The 15,800-nt window shown below is 41.4% G+C and overlaps 1 protein-coding gene across 8 annotated transcripts in view; it reads left to right on the top strand.

Moving 5' to 3' along the window:
* Positions 1–15,800, top strand: part of cep170aa (centrosomal protein 170Aa) — a 187,209-nt gene that overhangs the window by 149,448 nt on the left and 21,961 nt on the right. For all 8 annotated transcript variants that reach the window (XM_073050490.1, XM_073050493.1, XM_073050492.1 and 5 more), the window contains one exon: positions 6,773–6,866. In XM_073050490.1, coding sequence (XP_072906591.1) covers positions 6,773–6,866 — 94 coding nt within the window. The remainder of the gene's footprint in view (positions 1–6,772; positions 6,867–15,800) is intronic.

The following is a 15,800-nucleotide window of genomic DNA, read 5'->3' on the forward strand; positions in this document are numbered from 1 at the left end:
TTCAACTGTTGTAGTGGCTGCTGATGGCAATCCTCTCATCAGTCACACCTCCATGGTCAGGTAAATTGTTTCACAAAAAGCAGCTGTTACATTTCTCTATCATTATCACAGCAAAATAAGCCCACAATGCTTCACAGTACACTTGGGGGGGGGGGGGGGGTGGAATTGCAAAACTAAATGAAATTTCGATCTGCTAACATGTCAGTATGATTTGTTTTGGATTTCCCCAGCAAGAAGTAGGCGTGAGATAGGTTACAGGATTCCTTTCTGTACTGCCAATACAGCGATATTTCTCATTGTCCATTCACATTTTGCAAAGGGATTAAACATTCACAAAGTGCTGGAGGTGAAGTTTTGAGCTAAGACCCTTCCTTAGGACCCTTCCTGAATCCTGATGAAGAGTCTCAGCACAAAATGCTGGCTCTTTATTTCTCTCCATAATTGCTGCCTGACCTGCTGAGTTCTATCAGCATTCTGTGTGTGTTCTGGATCTCCAGCAACTGCATAATCTTGTGTTTCTAATAGGGTAAACATTTTGAATGTTTGCACCTCTAGATGGCACTAAAGGTCTTTGCAGTATAATTAGCAGTACAGAGCAGAAGTAAATGGGTATGATATTCAGAACTGTGGAATGTGACAAGTTAATTATAAGGTCTGGGATAGCATTGAGCTTAAGAGTATTTCACTGGTCAACCTTTCCATTATTTATGGAACTGTGAAATGCTCTAGCATCAAAAAGCTTGTGTAGAGCACCAGATAGCAATGATTCATTTAGTGTTTTGCGTTATGCAAGGTGGTTAAATGATTCCTATGATTACTATCATATTGCAAAAGTACTTCTCTATTTCCATCCTTTGAAAATCAATGTGTACATCTGAAAGATGAGTGTAATATGTACAGAAAGCAACGTATTCATCTGTTTATATATATCAGGTCACTACTTGTATATTGATCTCCATAGCAATATTAATTACAGTATATCCAATGCTGAAAAGCTCAGAACAACTAACTGCTTCATATTCATATTATTAATAAATCATCTTTCCTCCATTGCTCATTCCATGATATGATGTGCAGTATTATGCAATTGTCTTAGGTGGATATATATAGCTAGGGTGCCGAAGATTTTTGCACAATACTGTATTTGTCAACGTGGAGCGGAGAGCGAGTTTATGAATCTGATGAGAGCAGTGGATGTTGGGAATGGTATGGGTGGGGTGCCCTGGGAGGGGTGAGAGACAGGTAGCAGAGAAGAGGGGCCAGGGTGGGAGGTGGTGCAGGTCCTGACACACTCTGCCCTGAGACACCAGGCAGGGTAATTTGATTCCAAACAATTGATTTATTGATAATTACAAAATGTCTCTGTTTTTCCTGCTCCCTCCCCTCTCACTTCTCCTTTTTCAAACCATGAATCTCCTCTCCCTGCCCCCTTCCTACTCAGTCTAAAAGGAGACACGTAGCAGGTTCAGGTTTAACATCACTCACATACGTCATGAAATTAGTCATAGTAAAGAAAATGGGCCCTTCAGCCCCTCTAGTCCATGCCAAACCATTTAAACTGCTTAGTCCCATCAATTTGCACCCAGACCATCGCCCTCTATACCCATCATCCATAAACAAACTTCTCTTAAACATTGAAATTGAGTTGACATGCACCACTTGTGCTGACAGCTTGTTGCACACTCTCACAACCTTCTGAAATTTCCCTTCATGATCCCCTTAAACATTGCACTTTTGACCCTTAACCTATAACCTCTAGTTGTCGTCTCACCCAACTTCAGTGGAAAAAGCTTGCATTTACCCTATCTAACCTCTCATAATTTTGTATACCTCCATTACATTTCCTTCCCATCTTCTACATTCTAAGAATAAAGTCCAAACCTGTTCCAGCTTTCCTTATATCTCTGGTCCTTCAATCCTGGCAGCATCCTTGTACATTTTCTCTGTACTCTTTCAACCTTGTTTACATCTTTCCTGTAGGTAGGTGACCAAAACTGCACAAAATACCCAGGTTTCCCCCACTATCCAAAGGTAGAGCATTCCTATGAAACCATTCGTAAGCCGGAATGGTGTAAAGCAAAGAAACAATTACCATTAATTTATATGGCAAAAAATTTTGAGCATTCCCAGACCCAAAAAATAACCTACCAAATCATATCAAATAGCACATAAAACCTAAAATAACACTAACATATAGTAAAAGCGGGAATTATATGATAAAGTAGAAATAATGTATGTATAGTAACACGTACAAGCTGGAGGAACTCAGCAGGTCGGGCAGCATCCGTGGAAACAAACAGTCAACGTTTCGGGCCCAAAACACACATGTGCACACCTGCCTGCGCAAGGCTTCATGGTTATGTAGTTTTTCTTGAGGTATACACAAGTTTAAAGCGGGTGTCTTTCTTCGTAAAAGTGAAAATCCTCTTTCGGTTAGCGAAAACAGGTACTAATGTAGGTCTTTAGAAAAAGCGAAATGTCGTAAAGTGAACGTTCGGAAAGCAGGGGACACCTACTCTGAATTAGGCCTTACCAATGTTTTGTACAACTTCAACAAAACATCCCATCTCCTGTACTCAATACTTAGATTTATGAAGCCCAAAGTACCAAAAGCTATCTTTAAACCCTATCTACCTGTGCCACCACTTTCAATGAATTGTACACCTGTATTCCCAGATCATTTTGTTCTACTGCACTCCTCAGTGCCCTACCATTCACTGTGTAAAACCTACCCTGTTTCGTCTACCCAAAGTACAACAGCTCGCACTTGTCTGCATTTAATTCCATCTGCTATTTTCAGATTTTTTCCAGCTGGCCCAGATCCCACTGCAAGCTCTGTTCTTCCTCGTTGTCCACTACATCCCCAATCTTGGTGTCATCTGCAAATTTGCTGATCCAGTTAACCACATTATCATCCAGATCACTGATTATAGATGACAAAGACTAACAACAACGGACACATCCCAATCCCTGCGGCATTTCACTAGTCACAGGCTTCCACTCAAAGAGGCAACCATCTACTACCACTCTCTGGTTCCTCCCAGAATGCCAATGTCTAATCCAATTTACTTCCTCATCTTGAATGGCAAGCAATTGAACCTTCTTGTCCAAGCTCCCATGCTAAAGGCCTAGCTAAAGTCCATGCAGACAACATCCACTGTCTTGCCTTTCTCAACTTTCATGGTAACTTCCTCAAAAAAAACCTCTAAGATTGGTTAAACATGACCTACCATGACAAACCTATGCTGACTGTCCCTAATCTATCTATCCAAATACTCATACATCCAGTCCCTTTGAATACCTTCCAATAACTTTACCACCACTGATGTCAGGTTCACTGGCCTATAATTTCCTGGTTTACTTTTAGAGCCTTTCTTTAACAGCGGTTAACATTAGTTATCCTGCAATTCCCTGGTACCTAGCCTGTCACCAAGGATGATTTAAATATCTCTGCTAGAGCTCCTCCACAGTAATCTGTATATGGTCTATGACCTCACTACTGCTTTACCTCACTTCTGTAGATTCTGGGTCTTGTCACTCAAGTAAATGCAGATGCAAAAAATCCGTTTAACATCTCCCCCCATTTCTGTTGGCTCCAGGCATAGTTTACCATTCTGATTTTCCAGAAGACTGATTTTTTTTTTTATTAATCTTTGTAATCCTTATACTCTTATCTGTACAATTCCTTAGGATTCTCCTTTGCTTTGTCTGTTAGAGCAACCTCATGCCGCTTTTTAGCCCTCCTTGATTTAAGTGTTCTCTTTTCTTAATACTCCATAAGTACCTCATTGTTCCTACGTGCCTATACCTACAATGCATCGCATTTTTAAAAATCTTAACCAGGGTTGAAAACCAAGGTTCCCTAAACCTGTTATATTTGCCTTTTTTTCTGACAGACACATACAAGCTTTGTACTCTCAAAATTTCACTTTTGAAGGCCTCCTTACCAGTTGCACTTTTGCCAGAAAACAGCCTGTCCCAATCCATACTTCTGTCACCTGCCCTGTCTCATTCTATGGTAACAGATCAAATAACACATTTTCTCTCATTGGGACTGGTAAGTAATGTTTAAGGAAACTTCCCTGAACACATTTGACAAGCTCTATCCCATCTAGTCCTTTTACAATATGGGAGCCCCAGTCAATGTGGAAAGTTAAAATCACCTATTTTAAAAACCGTATGTTTCTTGCAACAGTCTGTGATTTCTCTACAGATTTGATCTTCCAAATCCTGCGGACTGTTAGGTGTTGGTAATATAGTCCCATTAATGTTGTCATACCTTTCTTATTCCTCAGTTCCATCAATAAAGCCTAGATGAGTTCTCTTGTGTTTTGACTGAACACTGCCATGACATTCTCCCTGGCTAGGAATACCACCCCTCTCCCTTTAATCCCTCCTGTGTTGTCACGTTTAAAACAACAGAAGCCCTGAATATTGAGCTGCCAGTCCTACCCCTCCTACAACCAAGTCTCATTAATTGCTACAATATCATAATTCCATGTGTTGATCAATTCCCTGAGATCTGTCTTTCCTACAATACTTTATGCATTGAAATACATGCAGCTCAGAGTATTAGTCGCTCCATGCTCAACCTTTTGATTCCTGACCTTGTCTGAAGTCTTAACAATATCTGTCTCCACAGCCTCTGCACTAACTGTTCTGGCACTCTGGTTCCATCCTCCTGCAACTCTAGTTTACACCCCACCGTGCAGCACGAGCAAACCTTCCACTGGGATATTCCCCCCCCCCCCCCCCCCAGTTCAGGTGCAAACAGTCCCTTATGTATAAGGTGCATCTTCCCTGGCAGAGACCTAATGATTCAAAAATCTCTTACACCAATTACTTAACCAATGTGTTAAACTGTTCCTGGCCTCACTAGCTCTTTTTTTCTTTGCAGCAGCTGTACAGTGAAATATATAAACATACTACAGTGCTGTGGAAAAGTTTTAGGTATTCTAACTATATATACAGGTGTCCCCCGATTTTCGAACATTTGCTTTACGTCAACTCGCCATTATGAAAGACCTAAATTAGTTACCTGATTTCGCGAACAGAAGGTGTTTTCACTGTTATGAAAAAAGGCAGCGCGTGTGCCGAGCAGCCAAGTTCCTCCCCCGGAACTGCATTCTAGCCGGCTTTGCTTAAACACGTGCCTGTGAGCATCTGTGCTTTATGTTGATTTATTTTGTGCATCCTTTAGAAAGGTGAGTTCTGAGGTATCGGAAAAGCCTAAAAGAGCATGTAAGGGTGTTACACTTAGTGTAAAACTAGACATAATTAAGCGTTTCGATCATGATGAACAAAGTAAGGACATAGTGAGTTTGGCTAAGGGTTTGTGGAAGTTGACAAAGATGATGTTGAAGAGGTTTTGGCATCCCATGACCAAGAACTGAGAGATGAAGAGCTGATGAAGAGGAAAGGATAACAATTGAAGCCGAACGCAGTAGCAAACGGCCCGAAAGTGAAGACGTCCAGGAACTGAACGTGAGGCAATTGTGTGAGATTTTTGCTGCGATTGACAATGCTGCAATGATTGCAGAAAAGTATGACTTTAATTTTGAAAGAGTACGTAGGTTTAGGGCATATTTGCAGGATGGTTTGAGTGCTTACAAAGAACTGTATGAAAGAAAAATCCGCGAGGCTAAGCAGTCAAGCATACTGTCGTATTTCAAGCCTTCCACATTAGCCACAGTAGACGAGGAAACTCGACCTTCGACATCGAGGCAGGCAGACATAGAAGAAGGTGACCTGCCTGCCCTGATGGAAACAGACGACGATGAGATGACACCCCAGCCTCCTCTACCTACCACCACCCCAACCTCCGACGACTCAGCCTAACACACCATCATCATCGGTTTCACACACCGATTCCAGTAAGTGAAACTACACTGGGTGTACATTATTTCTACTTGATATAGGCTGTGTATTTTTATATGTTACTTGGTAGCTTCATAGCTTAAAGGTTACTGGAAAGAGTGCTTCTGCTGAGAGCGCTTGCACCGTGCATTTCTGCTGGGAGCGCTTGCGCCGTGTGCTTTTGCCGTAAGTGCTGCCAAGAGCGCTTGCGTGAGATTTTCGCTGCAGTGGACAGTGCTGCAATAATTGTGGAAAAGTATTCCTACATTATATAGGCTGTGTATTTATCAGATCATTCCTGCTTTTACTATATGTTACTGTTTTAGGTTTTATGTGTTATTTGGCATGATTTGGTAGGTTATTTTTTGGGTCTGCGAACACTCACAAATTTTCCCCATATAAATAGATGGTAATTGCTTCTTCACTTTTCGACATTCCAGCTTACGAACCGTTTCACAGGAACGCTTCCATTTAAGGCAGATAAACAAACATATTTATCAATAAAAGAAGAACATTTGAAGAATAGTACTATTTTTATATCCCATTTCCATACAAATTATATCCATTTAGCTTAATAGTAACAATTTTAACTTGTATATTTAAAGAACTAATAATCCTGAAAAAAATTCTATCCTCTTAACATATCATTAATATTATAATAAAAGTGCCTACAGGATGTTTATCCTATGATCTTTATCTGGATGAAAATTAATTTAAGTCAGCAGGACCTTTTTAATGTAAAGTGAAGGTTGGAGATGAAGTCTGTCCTGTGAGGAACTATACCCAATTACAAGAAGTAAAGGGGAAAGATATTTTATAATTGATTTAAGTAACAAAACCACAAAGAGAAATTGATCTTTTCATTCTTATTGTGTTAACAATGACTCTAAGGGAAGCTTACACTTTCTGTTTATAGGATTTTGTTTAAAAATGAAGACAGAAACTGGGAAGAAATAGAAAGCAAAATGCGGTCTGACAGTGAAGTTCCTATCCTGAAAACCTCAAATAAGGTGAGGAAGGTGATAAACCTATGGATTTATATATTGATAATATAGATAACTATAAATATTGATAATTGTTTGTTTGATAGTTTCTACCTTTGTGTATAATTCCATGTTATTGTTGGTGAATAAATTTTTTACCAGAAATTGAGGTAGAGATGTTTGCTTTTACAGGTTTATTTTCACAGTGGCATTATCTGTACCCACCTTTCAGAGATTGCGGACACTATTAAGCTTTAAACATCTGTTAGGGGCATAACACTAAATCATTATACATGTAACTTTGACACTCAAAGCTGCCACGCAGGTTGACTCTGTGGTTAAGAAGGCATGTGGTGCATTGGCCTTTATCAATCGTGGGTTTAAGTTTAAGAGACGAGAGGTAATGTCGCAGCTATATAGGACCCTGGTCAGACCCCACTTGGAGTACTGTGCTCAATTCTGGACACCTCACTACAGGAAGAACGTGGAAACCATAGAAAGGGTGCAGAGGAGATTTACAAGGATGTTGCCTGGATTAGGGAGCATGCCTTATGAGAATAGGTTGAGTGAACTCGTCCTTTTCTCCTTGGAGCGACAGAGGATGAGAGGTGACCTGACAGAGGTGTACAAGATAATGAGAGGCATTGATGATGTGGATAGTCAAGAGTTTTTTCCCAGGGCTGAAATGGCTAGCACAAGAGGGCATAGTTTTAAGGTGCTTGGAAATAGGTACAGAGGAGATGTCAGTGGTAAGTTTTTTAAGCAGAGAGTGGTGAGTGTGTGGAATGGGCTGCCAGCGACAGTGGTGGAGGCGGAAATGATAAGGTCTTTTAAAAGACTCCTGGATGGCTACATGGAGCTTAGAAAAATAAAGGGCTAAGGGTAAGCCTAGGTAGTTCTAAGGTAAGGACATGTTCAGCACAGCTTGTGGGCTGAAGGGCCTATATTGTGCTGTAGATTTTCTATGTTTCTTATGAAAAGCATATGGCACTTTTCTTTGACTCCAGTTGCAGATTTGAAATGAATAAATATTTGTGTTAATGAAAGTTACAACCTATTTTATTATTAACTGCTACATGTTTATCAATAGAAAGTTATTCTCCTTACATTAAAGATTAGAAGAAGAGTTGGAATGGGAAGAGGGTAAAAAAATCCATGTACTCAATTAAATAAAGTATGATGCAACTACAGTTATTCCTGCAGAATTCAATTAAATTTCTAACTGGATGGTTAAAATTCTACCCACAAGGTTTTGATTTTTATGATTTTGATGAACTCTTCCAGCTGTTTGTTGTTTGCATCATTTAAATAATATGATTTTATTATTTTAACCATATTAAGTAGTAAGGGAATAAGATCTTTATAATCTGTGAAAGGATATTAAAAGATAGACACAGCCTTCAAAATTGTGAGAAAGAAAAACTCAATTTTGTATCATTAAAACTATTAATCTGTCACTGTAATAAAGATGTCAATATATTTATATCAGTTATGTCCTAGACTTTGTTCATAATGGTATTCCAGTTTTGAATAACTGTTTGAAAATATATTTCTTTTTCAATAGAAATGTTTTCTTTATTTCCATGCTATTTCTCCATTAAAGTGCTATAATTACAATTACAAAAACAGAAAATGCTGGAAAATCTTAGCAGGGTAAACCAAAAAATTACAGACCTAAGATTTTGATTATTTCTCCTTTTCCCTGATGCTGCCCAAGATAGTGAATCTTTCCAGTGTTTTACATTTTTGTTTCATATTTGCAGAGCCTGCAGTTATTTATGTTCCATTTACAGTAATTGCTTGTATTCTCACTGATTAACAATGAGTTTATCATCAACCCACAAACAACCCTTTAAGAGGAAAGCTGGAATGGTTTAAGATTGCATTCTGCATTGGTCTGCTTTTTTTTAAGTGCTAATTGTAATAAAACAGGATGAGGTTTTCATTGAGGTACTATAATTACAATCCTGAGTACAATCCTGAATTGGAGCAAAGTATCCCTAGTCCTGTAATCAGTGTTGTTCCAATAAGAATGGCATTTTGTTTACCTTCCTAATTGTTTGCTGCTGCTGCTGTTCCTTTCTATGCCTTGTTTCGCAACCTTGCTGTTTCTTTACCAGTTTTGTCTTATTTTTACGAGGCCAAGTGCTGACTCAATGCTCAACCTAGCAGAGAAAGAAAGTGTGCAAGGATCCGGCTGGATTCAAACCCAGAACTACTTGTCTTGAAGTCCGATGTGGATGCCACTACACCACCGGCTGGCTAACTGTTTGCTATTTACATGGATGCTAATTTTCAGTTCTTCATGTAGAAAGATACCAGATACCTTTGGAGTCAAGAATTTTTTCAGATTCAGTTTATTGTCATTTAGAAACCACAAATGCAATGCAGTTAAAAAATGAGACAACGTTCCTCCAGAATGATATCATAAAAGCGTATGACAAAACAGACTACACCAGAAAATCCACATAACGTTTGGCAATCCCCAATCCAGAGTCCGGAGAGGTTGCTGCGTATTAATATCGTGCTACCGTCTTAGCGCGTTCCCCGGAACGGAGCTCCAAATCCACCCGACAAAACAAGACCAAAAACTAAAGCTACAAGACCTGCATAAAACCACATAGTTACAACATATAGTTACAACAGTGCAAACAATAGCATAATTGATTTTAAAAAACAGACCATGAGCACAGTAAAAATAGTCCAAAGATGTTAAAGGACTATAAGTTCAAAAGAAATCACCACACAGTTTCCACAAGTCCCCAGGATCCCGACAGACTCGCCATCCCATGCCGGCGGCAGAAGAGAATACCCCCTCTATGGACTTCCACGGCGCCACCCGACTCAGCCTCGCAGACGCAGCACACACCAAAAGCGACCTGACCGCAGCGGACTCCGAGTCCGTCGAACCTCTGAGCCGACGACCATCCCCTCCGGCACAGCTTCTCCGAGCACCATCCTCTGCCGAGCGTATTAAGATGGCCCCGCCGACAGCCATCGGCAACGCGACCCTGAGGACTGGGGGCCTGTTCTTCCCAGCAGTCCCAGACCTCACAGCAGCAGCAGCAACGAAGAAGGTCTTCCTGGAGATTTCCCGATGTTCCTCCGTGCTCCCATGTCCGTTTTCAATCGATTATGATTGCGCATGGCACCCCACTTCACAAATAACAGATAATCAGCTCTGGAGTCTCACCTTGAAATATTCCTTTATATCCATTTCTTTGCCTTGATTGATTGACCTCATTTTCCCTCATAATTTTCCATTTGTCGCATCTTCTGTTGTTCACATGAAATCTGGCTTTTCACCCCAAGCCCTTGTGCATCCTCCTCACTGTCTTCACCATTTAGTTGTATGTTGGCAAATTTGCAATTGAATCTCCTCATCCAACTAGCAGGGGCCCATCAGAGACCCACCACCAATCATTGGGTCACTGCTGTTATGTGGCCGGCAACAATGAATATAGAATTGAGTCAGGTTTTATAAACAAACATAAACATTTATTAAACTCTGCTCAACAAAAGTGAAAAGTAAACAAACGACTAACTTAACCAGAAGTTAACTGCTATACGGCAATTTAACAAAGAGCCAAACTCTGGTATAGTTCTTAAAGTGGTAAATTCGAAAGTCCAAGTGATTTATACAGTCAGTAAGGAGAGACTTTACTGCAATAACAATTTCTCTGAAGAAAATGACAAATCTGCTGATCACAGTCGAGAGATGCCTTGTCCAAAGGATTCACGATGAAGGAAATAAAACGGCTTAAAGGAACTGGCCTTTAGCTGCTGAAAGGTGAACACTGCACAAACCTTCCTGATCTTGCAAGGGTTACCTCAGATGCAGGTCACTGTTCCTGAACGAAGACTCGGTAAGGTCAATCCTTCATAAAACCACCGAACGACATCAACTTTACTCAATCCTTCGCGTTCCTGTACTTTGGTAAAGTCTTCACTCTCCAATTCGACTGTAAAGATAAATCAAAGATGCAACAAACCAGAACTGGCAGCGATTGGCAAAACTGCTGGCACAAGTTTTTGCTCCTTACAATAAGAAGTAAAAACTCCACTTTAAAAATGAAGCTGCGTCATGAAACGAATACGCAACAAAACTAATTATCGAACTAACCTGCGTCACAACAGCGGTTTCCCCTTGTTGGAACATTACATCATGTGACCACACACCAGTGGGGAAATTACATCATGTGACCTCACACTGGCTGGAAAATTACATCACCCCACCATCACAAGACAATTACATCATGGTCATAAGACAGTCAGTCACAAGATACCCACGGGGTATGTAACACTGCCCGCAACCCATTATTTAGACAACTGCTGTATTCTACACAATAACCAACCTCTAATCAATGCCAATATCCTCTTTAATTTTGTTTTAACAATCTGTTGGCGGTTAACGCTACGCAATTACAGCTTGGGACGTTTCAGAGTTCAATTCCGGCACATTCTGTGAGATGTCTCTATATGTGCTCTCCGTGGAATATTTGGGTTTTCTCTGGGGCCTCCGGGTTCCCTCCCACTGTCCAAAGATGTGCCAAGTATGTTAATAGGTCTTTGTAAATTGTCCCACGATTAGGTTAGAGTTAATCGGGGTTGTGGTCTTGCTGGGGTGGGGTGGTTCAAAGGGCCTACTCCCTGTTGTATTATGAAACAAAATAACCTCTGAAAAACTGTATGATATTCTGGTCTCCCAAAATGAGACAGACATAAGCAAAAAAAATACAACTATATATCTCATGAAATGCTTTACTGCCAATTAAGGATGCAGCAGGCTTTCCCAGTGACTTTATAATCCCATTAGGGTCTTTGTGATGTTAAATGAAAGACAAGTATTCTTTTTGCTTCTTTGACTTCCAAAGCTAACAGAGGGATCTTTTAGCATTCACCTGAAGCAACAGACAAGTTTCTTGTGAAAGATAGTTCAGCATCCCTCTGAATGCATACTCTTTTTGTGTCCAGGTCCATGGAATAAAATTTGAACAAACTATTGGTGTGGCCATAAACTCTCTCCAAATCTACTAACTTTGAGAATTCCACTGAATCATTGATACCCCCCCCCCCCCCCCACCACCGAGGTTGGTTGAGGAGCTGTTTCGGTTTTGATGCTTTAGGCAACACATTGGTTCTGTATTTTGGCCAAGTGCAGTGACCGAGGTTCATTTCTGACATACAGTAATGTCCTTGTGGTGTATGTAGTGTGTCCCTTTGTGTGGGTTTCCAGTGTTCCTTTCCTGTCACAGCCTTAGGATCTGGTGGTTGATTAATTAACTAAATTATGTCTGTGGATGTGGTGGGGTGGGGGGTAATTGGAGTGTTAATAGGCATGTGTGAAAGAATAGGATACAGGGAAATAAATGTGGGAATGGGATTGATACAGTTGCCATGAGAACAGCATAGATTTGAAGGGCCAAATAGCTGATGAGGAAATTTTTTTTTTTGCTGAATGACCCAGGCTATTTATTTGAATTTCAGCAGTTTATTTTTTCTCCATCTCCCTTTCATTCTCAATTTTTTGCCCCTCTACCTTTTCTTATTTGTACCTACACATGTTCATTTTCTGTGAATAGTCCAATTTTTCCCCACCCCTTCCCAGGCAAATATCCTGTTGCTGTGTTCACTGTTCTCATGTTCTTCACAAGTCAATATTGGGATCAACATATTTGGACATGGTCCAGAATGATTAGCAGCAGTTAAGGAGGAAGGTGCAGATGAGGATTTGCTCAGCCTCCGATCTCTTTCACACTGTTAGAAATGTGGTTAAATATTAATAACTTTTTTGAAACCATATTTCTGTCATTGATTTAAGTCACAGATTAATCTCATTTTTGCCTTAGTATATTATGGGAATATGATTTCAAAAAGTTATTAATTTTTACAAATCACAGAAAGTTACCAGAATGTAAGTTGTACAGCAAAAAAATAATGTGATGGAACATGAAGCTTTAATTAAACACTATAATTAGAGCAATCAAAATGTCACAATTCTTGAAGGTATTTTATTATTACTGTTATTTATATTAGATATTATATTGCTGTTACTGTATTATTTACAAGATATATTAGTTAGAGTATATGTGTGGGCTCCATCAGTCATAGTTGACAATGGGTACTGCACCTCACATATCATATCACTGGTTTGTCGAGCAGTGTCGACTGTGGCTATTGAGGCCGATCCTGGAACGGTAGGCTCTGGCACAGTTGCTGCGCATGTAGGGCATTGTGGAATTGTTGTCTGCTGTCCGCTGTGCTCTCCATTTAGCTCTCCACTCCTCAAACTGACTCAGTATCACTCATTCGCCTTGCTCTAGGTGTTGCTGAAGAGTACCTCACCATTTTTTGCGGTCATCTGCTGTATCCTCCCAGCACTGTGTTGATTTTTCATGTCACGCTTGCAGAGGTCCTTGAAACGAAGCTGGGGTCTACCAACGTTCCTCTTGCCTGTTGCTAGTTCTCCGTAGAGGATGTCCTTTGGCAGTCTACCATTCTTCATACGATGGACATGGCCCAGCCAGCACAGTCTGCATTGTCTTAAAAGCATGAACATTGTGGGAAGTCCAGCATGGGAGAGGATCTCAGAGTTTGGGACTTTGTCTCTCCAGGTGATGCTGAAGGACAGCCAATCTTGAGGAGAATCTGAAAGAGCCCTTCCCAGCTGACAAGTTTGAATGCCTTGGTCAAGTCAATGAAAGCGACATAGAGGGGTTTCTGTTGTTCCCTGCACTTCTGGAGTTGAAGGAGTGAGAAAATCATGTCAACATTTGAACTCTTTGCGCGAAACCAAATTGGGACTCAGGGTAGACCCGTTCTGCCAGAGCTTGTAGATGTGCCAGAGTTACACGAGCAAAGACTTTGCTGATAATACTCAGGAGGGAGATACGCCTGTAGCTGTTGCAGTTGCTCCTATCACGCTTATTCTTGTACAAAGTGATGATTTTGGAGTCGCGCATATCCTGTGGTACGGCTCCTTCCTTCCAGCACTGACGGAGGACCTTGTGTAAAGGTTGGAGGAGTGAGCTCTTGCAGTGTTTGATCAGGTCTGGAGGAATCCCATCATTTCCAGGAGCTTTCCCTGGGGTCAGACTGTCAATTGCCTTGCTGAGGTCCTCAATGGTTGGTACAGAGTTGAGTTCATCCATGACTGGTAGACAATCGATGGCACCAATGGCTGAGCTAACAACAACATTTTCCCTCGAGTAGAGCTCAGAGTAGTGTTCCACCCAGCGTTCCATTGGTGATTATTTCACCGCTGGATGACTTCAGGGGTGCTGTCTTGCTCTGCGATGGGCCAACAGCCTTCTTGATACCATCATACATCAATCTGATGTTGCCTGTCACAGCTGATGTCTGAATGTCCTCACTGAGCTGGAGCCAGTACTCATTTGTGCACTGCCTTGCAGTCTGTTGTACTTTGCTTCTAGCAGCTCAAAGTGCCTGGAGTGTTTGGTCAGATGGTGAGTGCTTGTACTTTGTGAGAGTTGCACGCTTGGTTCGATGATAGGAGTCATGATATTGGACTTTGCCTCAAACCAGTCACTGCTCTTTATGGTCTTTCTTCCAAAGATAGAGAGTGCTGATTCATGGATGGTGTTGCGAAGGTATGACCATTGTTCTGTTGCAATATCTCCTTGTGAGGAGGTAGTCATAGCACCCTGTACTGACTTGGCAGACTGATCAACCTTTTCTGTCTGTTTCATCTCTGTTGTGTTGATACGAGGTTTTCCAGTTTGTTCGGAGTGGTGGATTTTCTTCGGACGTCGTTTGATCTTGCAGCATACTAAAGCATGATCCGTATCACAGTCTGCACTGGTATGAGCAGGTGATTAGTACAGAGTTGATGAAAGAGTGCCTGGTGATGATCCGTATCACAGTTTGCACTGGTATGAGCGGGTGATTAGTACAGAGTTGATGAAAGAGTGCCTGGTGATGATCCGTATCACAGTCTGCACTGGTATGAGCAGGTGATTAGTACAGAGTTGATGAAAGAGTGCCTGGTGATGATCCGTATCACAGTCTGCACTGGTATGAGCGGGTGATTAGTACAGAGTTGATGAAAGAGTGCCTGGTGATGATCCGTATCACAGTCTGCACTGGTATGAGCAGGTGATTAGTACAGAGTTGATGAAAGAGTGCCTGGTGATGATCATGTCTAGTTGGTGCCAGGGTTTAGACCATGGATGTCGCTGTGAGACCTTGTACTGCAACTTCATCTGAAAGTAGGAGTTGGTTACACACAGGCCATGATAGGAGCAGAACTCCAGGAGATGTTGTCCATTGTCATTTATTTTGCCAGTTCCAAAGTGGCCAAGACAAGACGGCCAGGAATCGTTATTGGCTCCCACCCTGGCATTGAAGTCACCAAGGAGAACAAGGTGCTCATCACTGGGAATATTCCTGACAACAGCTTCTAGTTTGTCGCAGAACATGTCTTATGCCTCAGAGGTGGAATTCTAGGTAGGGGCATACACACTGACGAGAGATACTGGGCCATGACTGGTGTGTAGGCACAGAGTCATAAGTCGCTCTGATCCATTTTCTGGTGGCTCCACCATTTGCAACAGGGAGTTCCTAACGGCAAAACCCACTCCATGCTCGTGGGGCTCATCTTGTTTCTTTCCCTGCCAGAAAAATCTCTAGTCCCTTTCCTTCAGTGTACCTGAATCTGCCAAATGTGCTTCTTGTAGGGCAGCTATATCTACCTTGAGCCTTAGTTCCTAAGGTCGTCGTAGCCAAAGGATGGTAGTGGAGATGAGCTCCCACTGCTAAACAAATGCTCTTCATGGCGTGCATCTCAAACAGCCTCTGACAACCAAGTCCAACTCCTGGCCTTCACGTGTGGCATAGTTCTTATGCCTGGCAGAACTGTTCTCACTGACAGGAGAAGGGGCAAAGGCGGGCCACTGGCGCCTTAAAACCAGTTGCTGCAGGCAGATGGGGCTCGTTAACCAT

The sequence above is a fragment of the Hemitrygon akajei genome, chromosome 7 (assembly GCF_048418815.1).
Source record: "Hemitrygon akajei chromosome 7, sHemAka1.3, whole genome shotgun sequence".
Lineage (NCBI taxonomy): Eukaryota > Metazoa > Chordata > Chondrichthyes > Myliobatiformes > Dasyatidae > Hemitrygon > Hemitrygon akajei.